We start from the raw sequence: 18,234 nt of genomic DNA, 5'->3' as shown, positions 1-18,234 counted from the left end.
GAATGAATCTCCATTGAATTTGTGCAAAATGGGATGCCCAATAGAACGGGAAAATCTTAGACCATTGGAGATGTAAAGACCAGAATCAAGGAAATATGGGTAATATTTGTTATTTACTGTGAGGGAGAAACTTCTGCTTAAATCCCAGTTGCCACCAGCTGCATTGTGCTCAGCTGTGTGCTCTGAATTCATTAATTAATACAGAGATATTTTCTAGCCCTTCCAACATCTTTCTTCCAAATTCTCTTTGCTTTCCCCAAACCCTGTTGGTTGTTATAATTTAGCCTCCAGCCCAGATGTTGCAAACTGAAGGCTGAATTGCCCTTTCACACGTGTGCTATTTGTCCTTGACAATGTTTTGGTGTATTGTTCTGTTTGTTTTGTTTTTAAAAATATTCGTTGCAACATTTAAAAATGAGATTTAAAATTAAAATCTGCATTTCCAGCTTCTCTTTTAAAGTTGGCCCTTTCAAGAAGCCTGAGTCCATATCCTTGAGTGACAGCATGTGGAGGAAGCTGAGTGACTCCACCGTTGGGCGGCTCTACCCTTAGGGCATGTACTCTCTGGTTTGCTCTCTGCTCCACCACCCCTAAGTGTCTCCCTGACGGAGACACAGCTAAGGGTCAGTTGTCGGTTATAAATATGCTCTCATGGTTGTTTTTTTGCTTATTTTGACCCATTTTACTCACTTACCTGCCTGGTCCTATAATTATTTGAGCTTGGGACTCCAATTCTAACCTTTGTCTCTCAGCTTATTAAATGGGATCTAATTTCTTTCCTATCACTCATTACTGTGCTGCTGACTATGTGAAGTCTCTGGGTGAACTGTTGGATAGAATCCAGAATCATCATTTGGCAGAGGATATAGTATAGTGACTTACTTCTAACGGCCTCCAGAAAACTTGGCTGGGAGCTTCCAGCTAAACCATAGGCTACATGTTTTAGACATCTTAATTCATCCTGCACCTAAAGGCATAGAAGTCCTTTTAAAAAATCACCTTTGATTTCTCCCTTGCTCCCCATATCCAGTTGGTAGCCAACTCTTCTTGGTTCTATAGCATCTTCAGGCTTTGTTACTGCCTATCTGGAGTCGCAGTAGCTTCTCAGCTGGTGTAAATTTAGTTACTGCCCCAATCAACACACTCTAACACAGCTTCTTTCTAAATTAGACTTAATTATATCATGCACCACAACTACCCAAATAGAAAATATCAATAGATATGCTTAGAATGAATATGCATGGAATCAAATTCAGATTTAGCCTAACATTCAAAATCTACCCAAACCCTTCTTCAGCCTACTTCTCATCTTTTTTTCTCACTCCACCATCCATACACCGTAACTCCAGTCGCTGTACCTGGGCTTTCTCCCCTCCAAGCCATTGCTCATGTTTTTAAAGACATGTCCATTGTTTAAGTCTTTTCAAATCCCAGCTCTTTATGACACCTTTCCAGATCCTCCCAGATGAAATTAACCTTTCCTTCCTCTGTTCTCTTGGGATGTTTTCCCCAGCGCTTATCAGAGTCTGCCTTGAGTTATAGTTCCTTGTATTTGTCTCATGCCCTACATTTGAGCCTATGGAGGGCAGGGACCATAATTTACACATCTTTTTATTTCCTGCACCCAGCAGAGAGTTTAGCACAAGTTGAACTGAAACAAATAGAAAATCTATTTCTTGAAGCAACTTGATGACTTGTCCTTAAAGATCTGGGACCCAATATAACCTTCAAAATAGGATTCTAAGCCTCTTTTTTTTCCCCAGGATAAAATTAATTTTTTTGTTTAAACAGTTTATATGTGTGAAGTTTTAACATACTTATCAGGAAGTATATCACATCACCTATACCAATTCTAACAAAAATGAAATAATCTGGCAAATTCAGAATGTGGGACATTATATAAGACAATGCTCCAGGACTGTTAAACAAGTACCAGTGTTATAAAAACCAACCAACCAAAAATGACAAGGATATATATATATATAGAGAGAGAGAGAGAGAGAGAGAGAGAAAGACAAAAAGCAAAAGTGGGAAAATATTAGCAATTAGTAAATCTAGACGAAGATATAGGGTATTTTATGGTACTATTCTTTCAGTTCTTCTATAGGTTAAAAACTTTCAAAATGAAAAGTTGGGGAAAAAGGAAACAGGAAGGAGCTGAAAAGACTAGTTTAATTTCCTAATTGTATTCCTTTTAGTCTATTATTAGATAAGTTAATAACTAAATAGTGAAAACAAAACATTTATTTGGGTATACCTTTATATTTAGGAGTAAAACCAGCTAGGAGTGAACCACATACTTGGTTGTAAGAATTACTAAATCAGAAATGCAGTTTTATTGCTCATTAGAGGGACTTCTCATACTTTATGGTTTATACTTTCAAAGAAAATAAACTGGAGGAAATGGACGAGGTGCGTATCAAGGAATTTTTTTTCACTGCGCGTAGATTTGGAAATATTTAACAAATCCTAACTTTTCATTATCACAAGCCTCGGTATCTATGAAAGTGATTATATTGATTTGCCCTCTTTCTCTAGGTGAAAAAAAACCCCTATATCTTTGCTAGGTTGTAGCTAAATCGATCTGGTTGATAGAGGAAGAGAAATAAATATATTGGTGTAAAAGGACAAATAGGAGATAAGGCTATGTATTTATTGCCCATTTATGTAATTACGTGTGTCACTAAGGACAAAGGTCCTTAAAACAAAGACGAAAGGCAGAGTAGAAACAGTTCCCTATAGAAAGAGAGATGGATTTGCTACCACTTCCCTCTTCATGAATTTTCCTTTTGCGTGGTTACATATCCTTCTGTTTTTATGATCACATTTGAAAACTTAACCATCTTTTTGGGCACAGTTTGATGGCTGAAGATATGCTTCACTCCAATAAAAAGAAAATGAACATTTTTCAAGAGCATGCATAGGCTTCGAGCTGAGAGGACAGCACTTAGTTCCTGAGGTCTGATAATCATTCTGTGCGGAAGTAACTACCAGGACCACGGCACCATGGATGTGGTAGGCGAAAATGAGGCCCTACAGCAGTTCTTCGAAGGTAAGAAGCCCGTTTCCAACATCTGAGAAACGGTACTGCTTACTATCACTGTCTCACCTTTTTGGAATTCACTTGGGCTTTGAAAGAAATACTCTTGTACTAACTGTCCTGAAGTCAGAAGTGCAGGTTTATTTGCTGTGTTTGTGCAAAAAATCAATGGTATAGGCAGTGATTTTTAAAAATTCAGGATTTCCATCTTACAGCTTAGTTGTTGAAAGAATCAAGAGGTCAGCATACCTATGTTATTAGAATTTGTCCCTGTCCTGTGCTAGATTTTTTTTCTAATCCCTATGTTTCATAAGACTAGATTTTTCTTATCTCTAAAATTATTGAATACAGCACAGGAGAAATGTAAGAGTTTACTTAAGATGGTTTTTCTGTTAATATAATTAAATACAAAACAGCCTAACAGTAAAGGAACACCTCTTCCCCCATTCCGTTCTTTGTTTTTCACAACACTTTAAAAATGTGTAACTATTGAATGATGATTTTTTTTTTGAGGTTAAATATATTTTTCCCCAAGCGAAGGCTTACTATAGGACATGGTTACAACGATTTTTTTTTCTAAAAACCTGAAATACTGGTACCACTTCTCATATTTAGTCGGGTTGATATTCTCATGGTGGGTCTGCTGAAAATGTCAGGAAAGGCTTGCCTTCTTGTGACACCTTTTAGGGAGCCATTGGGAGACTGCATGTTAGTGCAGCTGCAGTTCCTTATCAGTTAGTCACGCTCAGACTTCCATGGGAAGGGAAATGTTGCCAGAGCTCTTTGCACATTTCCAGGTATTTCCCAGGAGGGTATGAGAATAACTGAGGGCAGACCAGCTCACTCACAGAATCCAGAGGGCAGTTAGCAGCATATTGAGAAAGTGCTTTTGGCATTTCTTGTGATTAGTAAAGTGCCTGACAAATACTAGACGTTTAAAGATTGAATGGAATTGACCCAACACCATATTGTATCGAACACTAAAAGAGTGTTTATATCAAAGAAACAGTGAGATTTTAGGTCACTATCAGAAGGAATTAGTACAATACAGTAGTTTCTGTGGCTTGGATTTTGCCACATGGGATAAGAAGGAATATAAGACCTAGAGAATTATTGTGTTATTTCAGCCCTATGATCCATCCCATCATGTTCTATCTCTGACAGTGCCCAAGTCAGTGTGTCCACTTGGGCACACTAATGTTGCTTGATTGTTGTTGCCTGATTTTATATCCTGTGTAACTTTCATTTGAGCAGTAGGTAGCAAGCTCCAAGCTACAGTTATATCTGCTTTATTTTAGAGGAACCACCAATTGACTTTTTAAATACACAAAGTCTACTTGATTTCTTTCCAGAGCTAGAGAAGACTTTATGAAAAGTTGAAACCTGAAAAGTTCATCTGGTCTACCTTCTGTTTTTTGGAAGTGCTGTTATACCTATAGAGTCACTATACTGTCCTTGTCTATGCTATTTTCAGAAGTCTTTAGGGATATAGTTTCCACAAGTCCTCTGTATAGCTGATTACAAAATCTGATTTATTATTATTATTATTATAGTATCTTTCTTAGCCCAAACTAAACTCTGGCTCCTTTTGAAGCCTTTTTTTTTTTTTTTTTAATTTTATTTATTTATTTATTTATGGCTGTGTTGGGTCTTCGTTTCTGTGAGAGGGCTTTCTCTAGTTGTGGCAAGTGGGGGCCACTCTTCATCGCAGTGCACGGGCCTCTCACTATCGCGGCCTCTCTTGTTGCAGAGCACAGGCTCCAGACGCGCAGGCTCAGTAATTGTGGCTCACGGGCCCAGCTGCTCCGCGGCATGTGGGATCTTCCCAGACCAGGGCTCGAACCCGTGTCCCCTGAATTGGCAGGCAGATTCTTAACCACTGCGCCACCAGGGAAGCCCCATTGAAACCTTTTTAACTAGGGAGGAGTAATTTCTCCATGGAAAGAGAATAAAATGGTCAGTGTTTTTCTTACATTATCTTTGAATGAATAAATGGAAAAGATGGTAAACTTTGGAAATAAAAAAATGGAAGCACTAACTTAAGTGATTCCCCTCCCCCCGAAAGTCACACAGCTGGTTGTCAATTTTTTATTATCTGTTTAGCAAATATCGATCACTGACGGTGTGCCAAGTCCAACAACCACAACTTTTAAATGATAGCCTGGAGGGCTTTGAGACGTTTCCTTTAGATTATGATTTCCTTTCTCAAATATTCCTTAGAATGAGGACAGCAAGACTGGATCTGATATTCTCATGAGGAGGGCCAGTTGTACTATGTTGTGCTCCTGTTGATATGTCAGCTTCTAATTAAATCCAAACTCATATAAAAAAATCAAGGTCTGAAAAGCAAGAAAAGTTTTTGTAATTTATTACCCACCTGAAAGCTATTTTTTCTTTGCTTTCTCAGACTCTTCATTCTAAGAATCTGGATCCTAAATAATATATGTTTTTCTTATGAACACTTTCATTTTAAAAACTATCTGTACTGACAATATCATCATGAATTAAATGGCCTTGAACGTCAGAGCTCATGCTGATCATGCTGAATCTTTATGGTGTGTCTCAGGAAGATGACAAGAACAAAGCGTGGTTCCAGGTAGCTGGCACACCTCATTCTATTGCCTGCCACTGATGCAATAGGTAGGCCCATTAGCTAAAGCAGAAGAGGTGGATCAGGTTCTCTAGGGATCCCAACATCCACTGGAAACTCAGATACCATGTGAAATGTTTGGCTTTTTCAGCAAAGCTGATACCACTACAAGAGAAAGGTTGTCAGAGGAGAGGCACATTATTTTATTTCTAATAATTAAGAATTGGTTACAACTTAAAATTCTAATAGTGGTAGATTAGTTAAATAGATTATGGTTCTTTCATAGAATGGAATATTTTGTAGCTATTAAAAATGACGATGATAAGGAAAAGTGTTTATGATATAAAGGGGAAAAGTGGATTACAAATTGGTATATATAATACAATTGAATATATATATGTATTTTTCTAGAACAAAGTTTATTAAAACTGATCTGAAAACAGTTGCTATATATACATACATGCACACCTATATATGTAGAAACAATTGGATGAATACACTACAAGTATTAACAGTAGTTATTTCTTAGTGGTAAGAATATGGGGATTTTTACTTTCTTCTTTATACTTTATTATCTCAGTGCTTCAAAGTTGGAATGCATGATGTCATAGTCAGTTTTTCTTAAATAAAGGAGACTGGGTTTAATTCCACAAAACTCCTCTGTTTAAGAGTTTCTTTTCTGTGTAAAGAAAAATTGTATGAAATGGATGAAAAAAAAGATTATTAGGTGTCTTCCATAGAAAACTATGCCTGGATCATGTCCTTTGGGCTATCAGATTCTATGGGATTTTCACCTTTTATTGTCTTAGAGCTATTTTGAAACTCTGTAAATTGTAGATAATTGATATCAATGCAATGAATTTTGTCTATAGATATGTAAATGAATTATCTCCTTTGGGGGATCAATAGTTTCAGTAAAACCCAGTTTTCCATTTATTTGTAAATTCATTCCATGGCATAGCCAGATTTAGATTATCTATCTGCTTACCTATCTCTGTCTATATAGATCTATCGATCTATCTCTATTTATCTATCTAGGTACCTAGATCTAGATCTGCTGTTTGAATTCTCCTTGAACCACTTGTAACATCTTCCTGCTTCCTTCATGAAGTATATAAAAATCTTCGGCATGTGTTTATCTTATATTTCTATGAGTCATGATTTTATCTTTAAAAATATATATCCTTTAACACTAGCCAAGTTTTAAGTTAGTTAACTTTGACTTTGTTTTATCTTAAGTTTGCCCCAGGTTAATAACGTTTGCTGAGCATTTACCATGCATGAAGCACTGTTCCATTCACTTTACATTCATTACCTCATTTACTTAGACTTTGTTTTATCTTAAGTTTGCGCCAGAATTAATAACGTTTGCTGAGCATTTACCATGCATGAAGTACTGTTCCATTCACTTTGCATTCATTACCTCATTTACTTCTTACAGCAACCCCCTGGGTAAAAAAGGAATAGAAAATGAAGTATGGAAAATCCCATTCCTCAGTTTACCTCACTTGTTTTCCATAGCTGTGATCTTACATTCTTAATTTGGTTCCTTATGGGTATTTCTTTTGGGCTCCTGTGATATCAAGATTCATCTTTTATTTCCCAGCTTTTTAGAACAGTTTAGAAAAACTAATTTGAGAATATTTTATTGTTCATTATATTTAATCTTTAAAAAGAAATTTTCTAAATTGGTGAGAAGCTGTTTAGCTCATCCTCTTCATAAAGTCCTGAAGTAGGTTCTCAAATGCTTTTTGGCTTATCACGAAAGCAAAAGAGGAGATGCCTGCCCTGACTGAGCGGAGTGGGAAAAACTACATACAGTTGTCCCTCGGAATCCGGGAGGAGATTGGTTCTAGGATCCCCTCTGATACCAAAACCCCCAAATGCTCAAGTCCCTTTCATAAAATGGCAGTAGTATCTGCATATTAACCTATGTACATCCTCTAGTACATGTTAAATAATCTCTAGATTATTTATAGTACCCAATACAATGTAGATGCTATGTGAGTAGTTGCTAGCATGTGAGAAAATCAAGTTTTGCTTTTTGGAACTTTCTGGGATCTTTTTTCCCAAATATTTTCCATCCTCGGTTGGTTGAAATCTGCAAATGTGGAACCTGCAGACACAGAGGGCTGACTCTCCTGAAGAGATCATATGAAAGCAGAAGAGAGAAACTAGCTGAAGAAACTCCCACTCACCCATTGAAGTTTGGGGGGTGAGGGGTAGCTCCTAAAACCAGAAGCTGTGGATGGGCAGGAACCACTGGACAGCTCCTGAGATCTAAGAGGAAGAACAGTCCTTTCAGGAAGCTGCTGTCAAACAAGCTTCAAAGTATTTTCTGCCCTCCTCTCTCTGCTTAAGATTTAAATTTCTAGTTAGCTATTATTAAAGTAGGGTGGTAGGGATGCAGGGTAGGCAAAAACATCTGCTACCCATGAGCTGTACAGGAATATTATGGAGCTGTCAAGTTTTCGGGAAAATGAAGAAAATGCTGAAGATTCTGGAGCAGAAAAGCAGAGACTCAAGGGACTGACCCAGATGGAATGGATCTAGAGAGGCTTCAAGGGAGGGTTGGTAGAATTGTTGAGCACAAGAGAGATGTAGCTTGGAAAAGTGCCCAAATGGTGCCGGCACATAGTAGACAGTAATCTTTATAGAATAAATGAATGAAGAACAGTACACAGACTGTTCTATTCAACAGTTTGATCTCTAGGTTCGGAGCACCCAGCAAGTTCAAATATGGGAAGAAGAAAAACTTGCCCAGTAAGCAAAGCAGAAAGTAGCAGAAAGGTTCAGTGAATAAAACAGACAGAGGCCATGAGACAAGAGCTGCCAGTTTGTGGGAAGCCTCAGATTCCATTATTACCAGAGGTAAAGTCGTAAATGTCTTATGTGGTTCCTGTATATTACTTCTCCAAAAGTGAAACCAACTCTGATTGGTTGATGTTTCTGAATTCCTGTGATTGGAATCAGAAGCTCTTGAGCAGCTGAATGCAGTGTAGAGGGCTGGCCCTGGGCAAGACTATATTGCAGGTAAAGGGTATCTTTGGCCTCCGGCCAGTCTCTCAATCTTTGTCTTTCTTTCACTTTAAGACCACCAATTTTTCACCCTCTCACATAACCAGCATCTTTATGCCCTCTTCCTTCTGTCCCAATAAAACCTGAGTTTGCACAGAAGGTACAAATGGCAAAGGATCTGATGACACCTTACATCTCTATAGAGTTTTGTATTCAATGTGCTTTCACAGAACACAAAGTCGTTTTGATCATACAAGTCAAAAAGATTACCTTCTCTAAGAGTAGGTTTGGTTGATCTCTAATGGAATTTTAGACATCATGTTGCATCCTAGAAACGCTGAAATTATCCCACAGAGGCAGGTTCTCCTTGTTTATTGATGAGGCCACCTCTGTTTCTGTTTGGAGACACTATGGACTTTCTAGGGGACTGGGAATGAGAATACGTCAAGGACAAGAAGAACCCAAATCATGCAAGCTGCTTATAATTATTTGAACACTTCTATCTGATGTTGGCAGGTGGTTAGAAATTGTGTTGCCTTGTCATGAAGCATCCAGAACAAAGAGGCGTGGGCTTGGTGCCATTAAGAAAAAAAATCCCTTTTCTTCTTTCACGCTGGGATCCCCAAGGTGAAGGCAATTTCATTAGAATTTAAAATGTGCTGTAACTAGGTCAGAGCTAACTTCTGTCACCTGCACACACCCTACATTTGAGAACTGCCAACGTCATCAGCAACTGTAGGGGATCCGGGAACAAAATCACTCAGACAAACGCTTCTGAGAGGAGACTACACCACCTTCTTTTGTGTTATTGATGTTGTCATCTTTTCAGCTTGGGAGTTAGAAGTCAGCTTCTGGAAGACTCCACAATATCTTGGAAGCTAAACATTGAATACATGGACAATTGTGGAAAAAATAGATAACATAAAACAAGAAATAGTTATCACCTGTAATCTCACCACTTATGATAACAGCTGTTCACATTTTGGTGTTGATCTTGTGTGTATTTTTTTTTTAATGGGATCATACTCTTTATATTCTTTAATAATGGACTTTTTCATGGAGTATAGAGGGAAACATCTCTTCTTATCATTACTTATTCATTTATAACAGGAGTCTGAAAGTCATGGCCCACAGGCTAAATCTGGCCTGCAGCCTGATTTTGTAAATGAAGTTTTATTCACTCATTCATTTAAATATTATCTGTGTGACTTCCCTGGTGGCACAGTGGTTACGAATCCGCCTGCCTATGCAGGGGACACGGGTTTGACCCCTGGTCCGGGAAGATCCCACGTACCTCGGAGCAACTAAGCCCGTGCGCCACAACTACTGAGCCTGCGCTCTAGAGCCCACGAGCCACAACTACTGAAGGCCGCGCACCACAACTACTGAAGCCCGCACGTCCTAGAGCCCGTGCTCTGCAACAAGAGAAGCCACTGCAATGAGAAACCCGTGCACCGCAACGAAGAATAGCCACCGCTCGCCGCAACTAGAGAAAGCCTGTGCAGCAACGAAGACCCAATGCAGCCAAAAATAAATAATAAATAAGTAAATTTTAAAAAATAAATAAATATTATCTGTGGCTGCTTGGATGATGTGATGGCAGAGTTGAATGGTGGCAACAGAGACCTTATGGCCCTCAAAATCTAAAATACTATCTGGCTCTTTATAGAAAATGTTTGCTAACCCTTGATCTACAACCTAATTAATAATAACTTATTTATTGAGCACCTACTATGTACTGGGTATAGAATCATAATCCTCCATAAGAAGAACATTCCAGGAAAAGGGAATACCAGTGTGAAGTCCCTAAGCTTGGAGTGGTTAGGGGCAGGGGTGGAGTGGGAAGGGGCAGGGGACAGTGTTGAATGACAATGGGGTGGGCAGTCGAAGATGACGTCAGAGTTTGGATTCTTATTCTCAGTGTGATAGGAAACCAGTGGAGAGTTTTAAGCAGGAGAACAGGCAGAACTTGCAGATGGATGGGATGCGGGGGTGAGGAAGGCAGAGGAGTCAGGGGTGATGCCTAGGTGTTGGTGTCAATAATTGGTGGATTTAGTACAAGGTACTCAGCTGTGGAATAATGGGTGGAAGTGCACTTTTGTGTGTGTGTGTGTGTGTGTTCACGTGCATATGTGTGAAATCAAGAATTCATTTGGGACAGTTTACGTTTTAGCTACCTTTTAGAGAACCAGGCAGAAGTGATGAGGAGGCAATTGGTTGTTTGAATCTGGAGCCCAAGGGAGGGATCTGGGCTATAGATATCAATTTGGGAGTTATCAGCGTGTGGTTGGTGTTTAAAGCCCTGAGACTAGATGAGGTCACCAAGAAGGGAGACAGACAAGAGGGCCCCACGATAACATTTAGGGACCCAAGTGAGAGCAACCAGCAAAAGATGTTAAATGAGGTGGGAGGAAAGCCAGGAGAGTGTGGTGTTAAGCTAGGAAAGAACAGTGTTTCAAAGAGGGTGTGGTCAAATGTTTTAAATGTTTCTGAAATGCCAGTTAATTGAGCATAGAATTTGGGAAGGAAGGTTGTAGGTGACCGTGACAAGTGGTTTCCATGCAGTAGGGGAAGAAGAGAGAATGGAAGGTGAGTGGCTAATATGGATAATGCTTTTGAGAAGTCCTGTTGTGCCAGGAGCAGAGAAATGTGGCAATAGCCAGAGGAAGTGCAGAGGCAAGAGGGTTTTTACTTGATAATTTTGTTTTTAAGACGGGAGATACGAAAGCTTGATGTGCAGATGGAATGATTCATTGTGGAGGAATAAACGTTTGATGCAGAAGAGGGAGGGGGATAATTGTGGGAGGGGAACCTTGAGAAGGTGGGTGAGGATGGGGTGGAGAGAGCAGATACCTTGCCCTTAGGTACCAGGAACACTTACTGTCTTGCAAGGGAGGAAAAGAGGAGTATCTGGAACACATGCAGGTAGTGTGGTAGGTTTCAGGGTGGGAAGCTGAGACAGGTTACTTCTGCTTTACCTGTGAAGCCAGGTGGTGGGAGTGTGGTAGGGGACTGTTGGGGGCTTTAGGAGGGAGGATAAATTATGAAATGATCTTCTTAGTTAGTGTATTAATTTCCTAGGGCTGACATAAAAAATTACCACAAACAGGTGGCTTAAAGCAACAGAAATTTATTCTCTCACAATTCTGGAGGTAAGAAGTCTGAAATCAAGGAGTTGGCAAGGCCACAAACGCTGAAGGCTGGAGGGAAGAATCCACTCCATGTCTCTCTCGTAGCTTCAGGTGGTGCTGACGATATCCTTGGTATTCCTTGACTTGTAGACTAATCACTCTCATCTCTGCCTCCATCTTTACGTCACCTTCTCCATGAGTCTCTTGTATCTGTCACTTCTCTTACAAGGACACTCATCATTGCCCTTAGGGCCCACCCTAATCCAGGATGATCTCATCTTGAAACACTTAACTTTATTATACCTGCCAACACCCCTTTTCCAGGTAAGTTTGCACTCACAGGTTCTGGGTGGTCATACATTTTGGGGTCCATTTTTCAACTCACTACACAGAGTAAAAAGCAAATGGGCCAGAAAATAGTAAGGATGCTAGTCAGTGCCATGTTCATTTGAGATTTGTGGTTAATTAAGTGAGGTTAGTCACTACATTTGTATGATTTTCTCAGCAACATTCAGCTAGTCGGTGCAGTCTTGGAGTGGGTGAAGAATTGGGTTTAACCAAAGTCAGGATTTTCTCATGTGAGTTCCACAGGTGGAAAGAAGAAAAGAGACTTACAAGTCTTTGCAAGGGAGTAATTAGAGTGATGGACCCTGGAATTTAAGCTGGGTAACAAAGGAGTGGAAGGGGGATGAGGAGGTTTGGAAAAGTGGGGATAAGGTTCATGAGCAGAGGATCTCAGTAGGTGAAGGTATTAGAGTAGGGGTATAAATGTCGGTGAGTGGAAAGGTTAAGCTGGCCAAAGAACATGACACTTGAAACTGAGATTTCAGAGAATGGTGCAGTTATTGGTGATGCCGAGGTTTAGGAGAGGGTCATGGGAAGTGGTGGCTGAGGTGGGATAGAGGCGAGGAGTTTAAGAACCTGAGAGGCTGTGATATTATTGGGTGGATGTTGAAGCAACCAGCAGTGATGGCAGGAGTAGTGTTAGAGAGAGGGAGGGAGGTACCAGATGCTGAATGTTCAGTGAGGAAGGAATAGTGACCAAGAGGTTGGTAGATGCTATTATTAGCAGGAGGTGGCCCGGTCATTGGGATATACCAAAGCTTGTGAAGGAGGGAGGAAGAAAACTGATCCGGAAGCAGCGATGAAGAGCAAGGAGAACACCTCTCCCATTTTCAGGCCCCAGGTATATATGGGAAAACCTTTATTTGAGATGTTCCATAATTTAACCATTTCTTATCATTGGACATGTAGGCTTGTGCTAGGTTTTCCCCTGTTAAATGCATACCATTATAACAATTTCCCCCCAAACCCTTAGTTACTAACTTTGTATGGATCTCCCCAAAATATAATTGTTGGAACATAGTATTTTTCTTTTAATTTTGGTCTTTGGTATTGCCAAATTATCTGCTAGGAAGTTTAAAAAAAACCCATCTGCAGACTGTCCCTATCACCACTACCTGATATTAATTTACATTTTTTGACATAAAAAAAGTTACTCTCTATTCAGAGTCCTTAACTTGGGTTGAGATTCTGGAGGGGACTTGAACCCTCTGAAATTGGGTGGAAATGTGTATATCTGTAGGCACATACTTATAGGGAAAGTCTCTGTAGTTTTCATCAGATGATCAGTGAGGTCTATGGCCCACAAGAGCTTAGAAGCTCTGCTCTAGCCCCAGGCTGTTGGCTGCTTCTCTCACCTGCCCCACCTGGAGCAGCCCACAGTTGAGGAGGGTGTGCTCTGAACCAGGCGGGAGATTCTGGACTGGAGCATGCTTTAACAATCAAAGAATCTAGGAACAGATTCTACTCAAAATGTTGTTAAGGGATGGGAAAGGGAGATTTGATAGCATGATTAAAAGCAATGATGAGGGACTTCCCTGGTGGCGCAGTGGTTGGGACTCCGCGCTCCCAATGCAGGGGGCCCGGGTTTGATCCCTGGTCGGTAACTAGATCCCACATACGTGCCTCAACTAAGAGTTCATATGCCACAGCTAAGGAGCCCACGAGCTGCAACTAAGACCTGGCACAACCAAATAATAAATTTTTTTTTTTTAAAAAGCAATGATGAAAAAAATTCCTGTTTCATCTTCATCTTCTGAGCTGTAACAGTAGCAGTAATCATTTACCCCAAAACTATACTGCAACCGGAAAGGGAGCAAATTCTTAAAAGTCTGTTCTCAGTTTTAATGGTGGATATAGAAAATCAGATGCCTTCTCCCTGAGCAGTTGACCTGGCCAGGAAAAGTGATTATTTCCTCTGCATTGGGCTTCCTTCTATCCCTGGGGCCACATCAGTGGCATTTGACAAGATGCTTCCAGGGGTCCAGGTGGTGCCCAGTTTGATAGGAGGAAGCCTCTGGCAGTGGATCAACATCTGTTGGTTATCTGCTTCTAAAAAGATTCTGGAATTAGGTTACATTAAAAGATACCTTAAAAAAATTGATGTATAGAAAGTAGAGAGAGTATGTATAGAGAGTAACAAAACTTCCTCAGGGGAACAATAGTGAAATTAAGTTATCTGTGGGTCAGCAAGAGATTCAAATCTCTTTCCTTGACTCTACCTCTCCTTCCAAACATTCATCAATCTTTCTCTTCCCTTTCATCACCAAACTCTGAAAAATACCCACTCTCTTCACATCCCATTCACTTTTCTTTTTTTTTTTTTAAATTTTATTTTTGGCTGCTTTGGGTTTTCGTTGCTGCACGCTGGCTTTCTCTAGTTGCGGTGAGCAGGGGCTACTCTTCGTTGCTGTGAGCAGGCTCCTCATTGCGGTGGCTTCTCTTGTGTGGAGCACGGGCTCTAGGTGCGCAGGCTTCAGTAGTTGTGGCATGCAGGCTCGATAGTTGTGGCTCACGAGCTCTAGAGCGCAGGCTCAGTAGTTGTGGCGCACGAGCTTAGTTGCTCCGCGGCATGTGGGATCTTCCCGGACCAGGGCTCGAACCCGTGTCCCCTGCATTGGCAGGTGGATTCTTAACCACTGCACCACCAGGGAAGCCCCCCATTCACTTTTCAACCCAATCTTCTCTGACTTCTGCTCCAACTTACCCTTCTGAGATTTCTCCTAATTGCTAGATCGTATTAAATATCATCGGCCCTCATCCTCCTGGTGTCCTCTCTTCATCAGTGTTTGCTCGCGGAAACTCTCCTGTTTGACCCCATGGCATCTTCGCCTCTGATTCTCATCCAGTGTCTCTGTTACCTCTCAGGAGCGCTCGCTCGTACACCCTCCTGCTTCTCTGCCCCAGGGTCCTGTTTTGGAAACTCTATCATTTGAGCACCAAAAACTCACCCTGAATGGTTTCATTTACTCCCATGGATCAGCATTTCCCAAACCCTTTTGCCACATTCCAGACCTATAGATACAGATGTTTAATGTACACTTGTATGTGCCGAGTGTCCCTTAGTTTCATCAAAGCAGTACATTCAAAGTGGAATTCATTATCCTTCCCCTCCCTGATTCCAGTCTTCGCTGCTTCCTATACCTGCTGCGGTCTTCACCAAACTTCCCAAACTAGAAAGTAGAGTGTTACCCTTACGGACTCCTCCTATGCTCTACAGCTAATTGTTTACCAAACTGTTGCTAAATGTTTTCAACTACAGCCTCCCCTTTGGATCTTCATCTCTTGCAAGAGCCTCCTAATTCTTTTCCCGGAGCTGACCACCTTCCACTTCACTATTGGCTCACGTGAACGCCATTGCTTAAACATTTCTGTTGACTCTCCATTGCCTGAGCTTAGCATATGGTCCCAAGGTAATATTTCAGTGTCCTTATCTCTGAGACTCCCCCATCCTCACAGTTGTGAGAGGCAGTTTGATGTAGTGGATAGGAGCTTATTCCAAGGCCAGAGTTCTAATCTTGACTCTGCCCCTTGCTACCTATGTGATCTTGGGCAAGTTACTTAATCTCTTTGTGCCTCAGTTCTGTATCTATAAAATTGGATACTACTAATACCTATCTAATAAGGTTATTGTGAAGGTTCAGTGATTCAATATGCATGAGGTTCGGAACAGTACCTCAATTACTATGTTTATCACCATCATCATCATCAGTATTGTTATTAATGTTTCTATACCCCAGCTATACTGAGGTTCTCATGGTTTCTTAAAAACACCTTTTTATAACACTGGTTGTTTGTGCCGTTTGCCCCGAATGCACTTTCCTACTTCTTCATCCTGTGAAGCAAAATTCTCCGTGCTTCTCCAGCATTTTGTCCGTACCTTTGGATGTGCACCTTTCGCGCTGAGGTTTAGTTTATAGGTCTACTTGTCTATCTCCCCAGAAGACAGTGAGTACCTCCAGGTGAGTACCTGACTTTGTCTCATTATCTTTGCAGGCTTATTGTCTTGAATGTAGCTGTTACAAAAAAAAAGAAATGTTTGTTAAATATGTGTTAAGTCAATGAGATTCTTGACCAAAACTTCTGATAGAAAGGCAGGCGCCTTTATTGCATTGTACAAAGGTTGTGCTCCTTTTCTTATGTATATTTTAATATCAGAATCAACTCTGGTGGGGGGGAAATCGCAGCTCCTCATAAACATTTTTTTATGTAGATAACTCTTAGATCTGTGACCCATGGCAGATATCTTCCCCTAGGTGTGATAACTCTGTTTCCCCTAAAAAGAACTCTTTATTAGCAGGAAGGGAGTGGAGGTGGTGTGGTGTTCAGTAGGAAACATGGCAGAGATGCTAACTGGGGATGGAGAGAATTCAAAACCCAAGTCCCTCCTTGAGAGGTTCAGGCTATAACTCAAAAATGGGTTATAGCGGAGATTCAGAATCATTACCTGGGAGTCACTGGGAGACATTAGGAGTCAAACAGAAGAGTAGATGCTCTAGTTTTGACAAAAGTAGAGATCTAGGCACCAGGAAGCCAGTCAAGGTAATGGACCCTGGGTTGCAGGAATGATCTTGGAGTTTATCTGATCACAGCATCCTTCCCATTTCTGAGGTTGCATTTCACAGGCCACCCATATCAGCTCTGGAAACTGGGCACCGATGCACATCACGCACACTGTCTCTGAGCTCCTGACACCATCCTGCATGTGTGGTGATGAGCGACATAGTAGTTAGAGCATAGGCTTTGTATCCAGATTTCCCTGGGCTCAAATCCCTCCTCTACCATGCACTCGAGATGCTGCTTTAGCAAATGACTGGTTCTCTCTGAGACTGTTTCCCCATCTATTAAATGAATCAGGTATTACTTCATAGGAGAAAAATGAGAATTAAGTAAAATGATATACATGAAGTACTTTGAATAGTGCCTGACCTACAGTTCTTGCCCAATGAAATAATATTATCAGTCTTCTGTAATTAAGAAAAATGTTTATTCTTTTAATGGAGCTCCCGGAAGCCATCTGTGATCAGTAAGGAAACCTCTACCATTTAATGAATGCTTGACTTTATGCTAGACATTGTACAAAGGCCTTTAGCTGTATTAATTCTTAATTTGTACAACAAAATGAACAGGCAGATAATGTTATCATCATTTTAGTGATGAGGAAACAGAGATTCAGAAAAGGTTTGTACCTTGCCCAAGGTAACACAGCTATTATGTATCAGAGCTTAGAGTTGGACAGATGTCTGTCTTTCTCCAAAGGCCTGTGCTCCTCGCCACTCTGCAGTGTCCTCCAAACAGGTTGCAAGGGAACATCTGCAAAGTTAGCTGGAACTTATGGCTCCTCTTAAAATAACCAGAGCTTGTGTGTGTGTGTGTGACAATGTGCATGTAATTCCATTCTATAGATGAAATTATTCTGGAATGTGAGCTGTTGGAACTTTAGTGCCATCTGGCATTTTTTGGCAAAGCCCAGCTCTGGCACCATAAGATGAGTGCTAGCAGTAAAAAGGCAATGGTTTATGTTCATGGAGCAGGTAGCTACAGAAACTCAAAAGATAAGGCTACTAATAAGAATGCAAAGAGGTAAGAACACCAACACTGACCTGTAGTACTGCTTGATGCAAAACAAGAATCCATAGAGGGAATTTAGGAAGCTGGGTTTGCTCAGAAGTGTAGTAGAAAATATTAACTCTCAATATTGTCCTTTTTGGTACCCAGACTCAAGACAAAAAGTCCAGTAAGATGGTACCCCAATATTTGACACCTTGGTATTAGCAATATAAGAAACCATTGTCATGTAAAGCAACGGGGAGTAATGTGTTCTAAGGATAACATCATATGATTTGATAATTGGAAATAGTATTGCTCTCATGGGATTAAAGTGATCAATATCCTCAAGTATTAGAAGCCGAGAAATATGCTTCCTAGAAATCTCTATGGTATGCACTTGATGGCAGAAGCCTTAGTTCAGGCAGACCTGGGTTCAAATCCTGATTCCTCTGCTTCTTAATTTTGTGACCTTGGGCCAATAACATAACATTTTAAAGTTTCAGTTTTCTCCACCTGTAAAATGGGGATAAAAACACCTACCTCTTGGTGTTGTGAGCAGTAAT

At 40.5% G+C, this 18,234-nt stretch overlaps 1 protein-coding gene across 1 annotated transcript in view; it reads left to right on the top strand.

Moving 5' to 3' along the window:
* The first annotated feature begins 2,971 nt into the window (after nt 1–2,971).
* MYRFL (myelin regulatory factor like) overlaps nt 2,972–18,234 on the top strand; it is a 114,240-nt gene continuing 98,977 nt past the window's right edge. The window contains exon 1 of the mRNA XM_061206061.1: nt 2,972–3,052. Within this exon, the coding sequence (XP_061062044.1) occupies nt 3,007–3,052 (46 nt within the window). The 5' untranslated portion in view covers nt 2,972–3,006. The remainder of the gene's footprint in view (nt 3,053–18,234) is intronic.

Source organism: Eubalaena glacialis, chromosome 11 (assembly GCF_028564815.1).
Source record: "Eubalaena glacialis isolate mEubGla1 chromosome 11, mEubGla1.1.hap2.+ XY, whole genome shotgun sequence".
Lineage (NCBI taxonomy): Eukaryota > Metazoa > Chordata > Mammalia > Artiodactyla > Balaenidae > Eubalaena > Eubalaena glacialis.
Note: the sequence above shows the minus strand (reverse complement) of the source record. Positions and strands in the feature narration are given on the sequence as shown.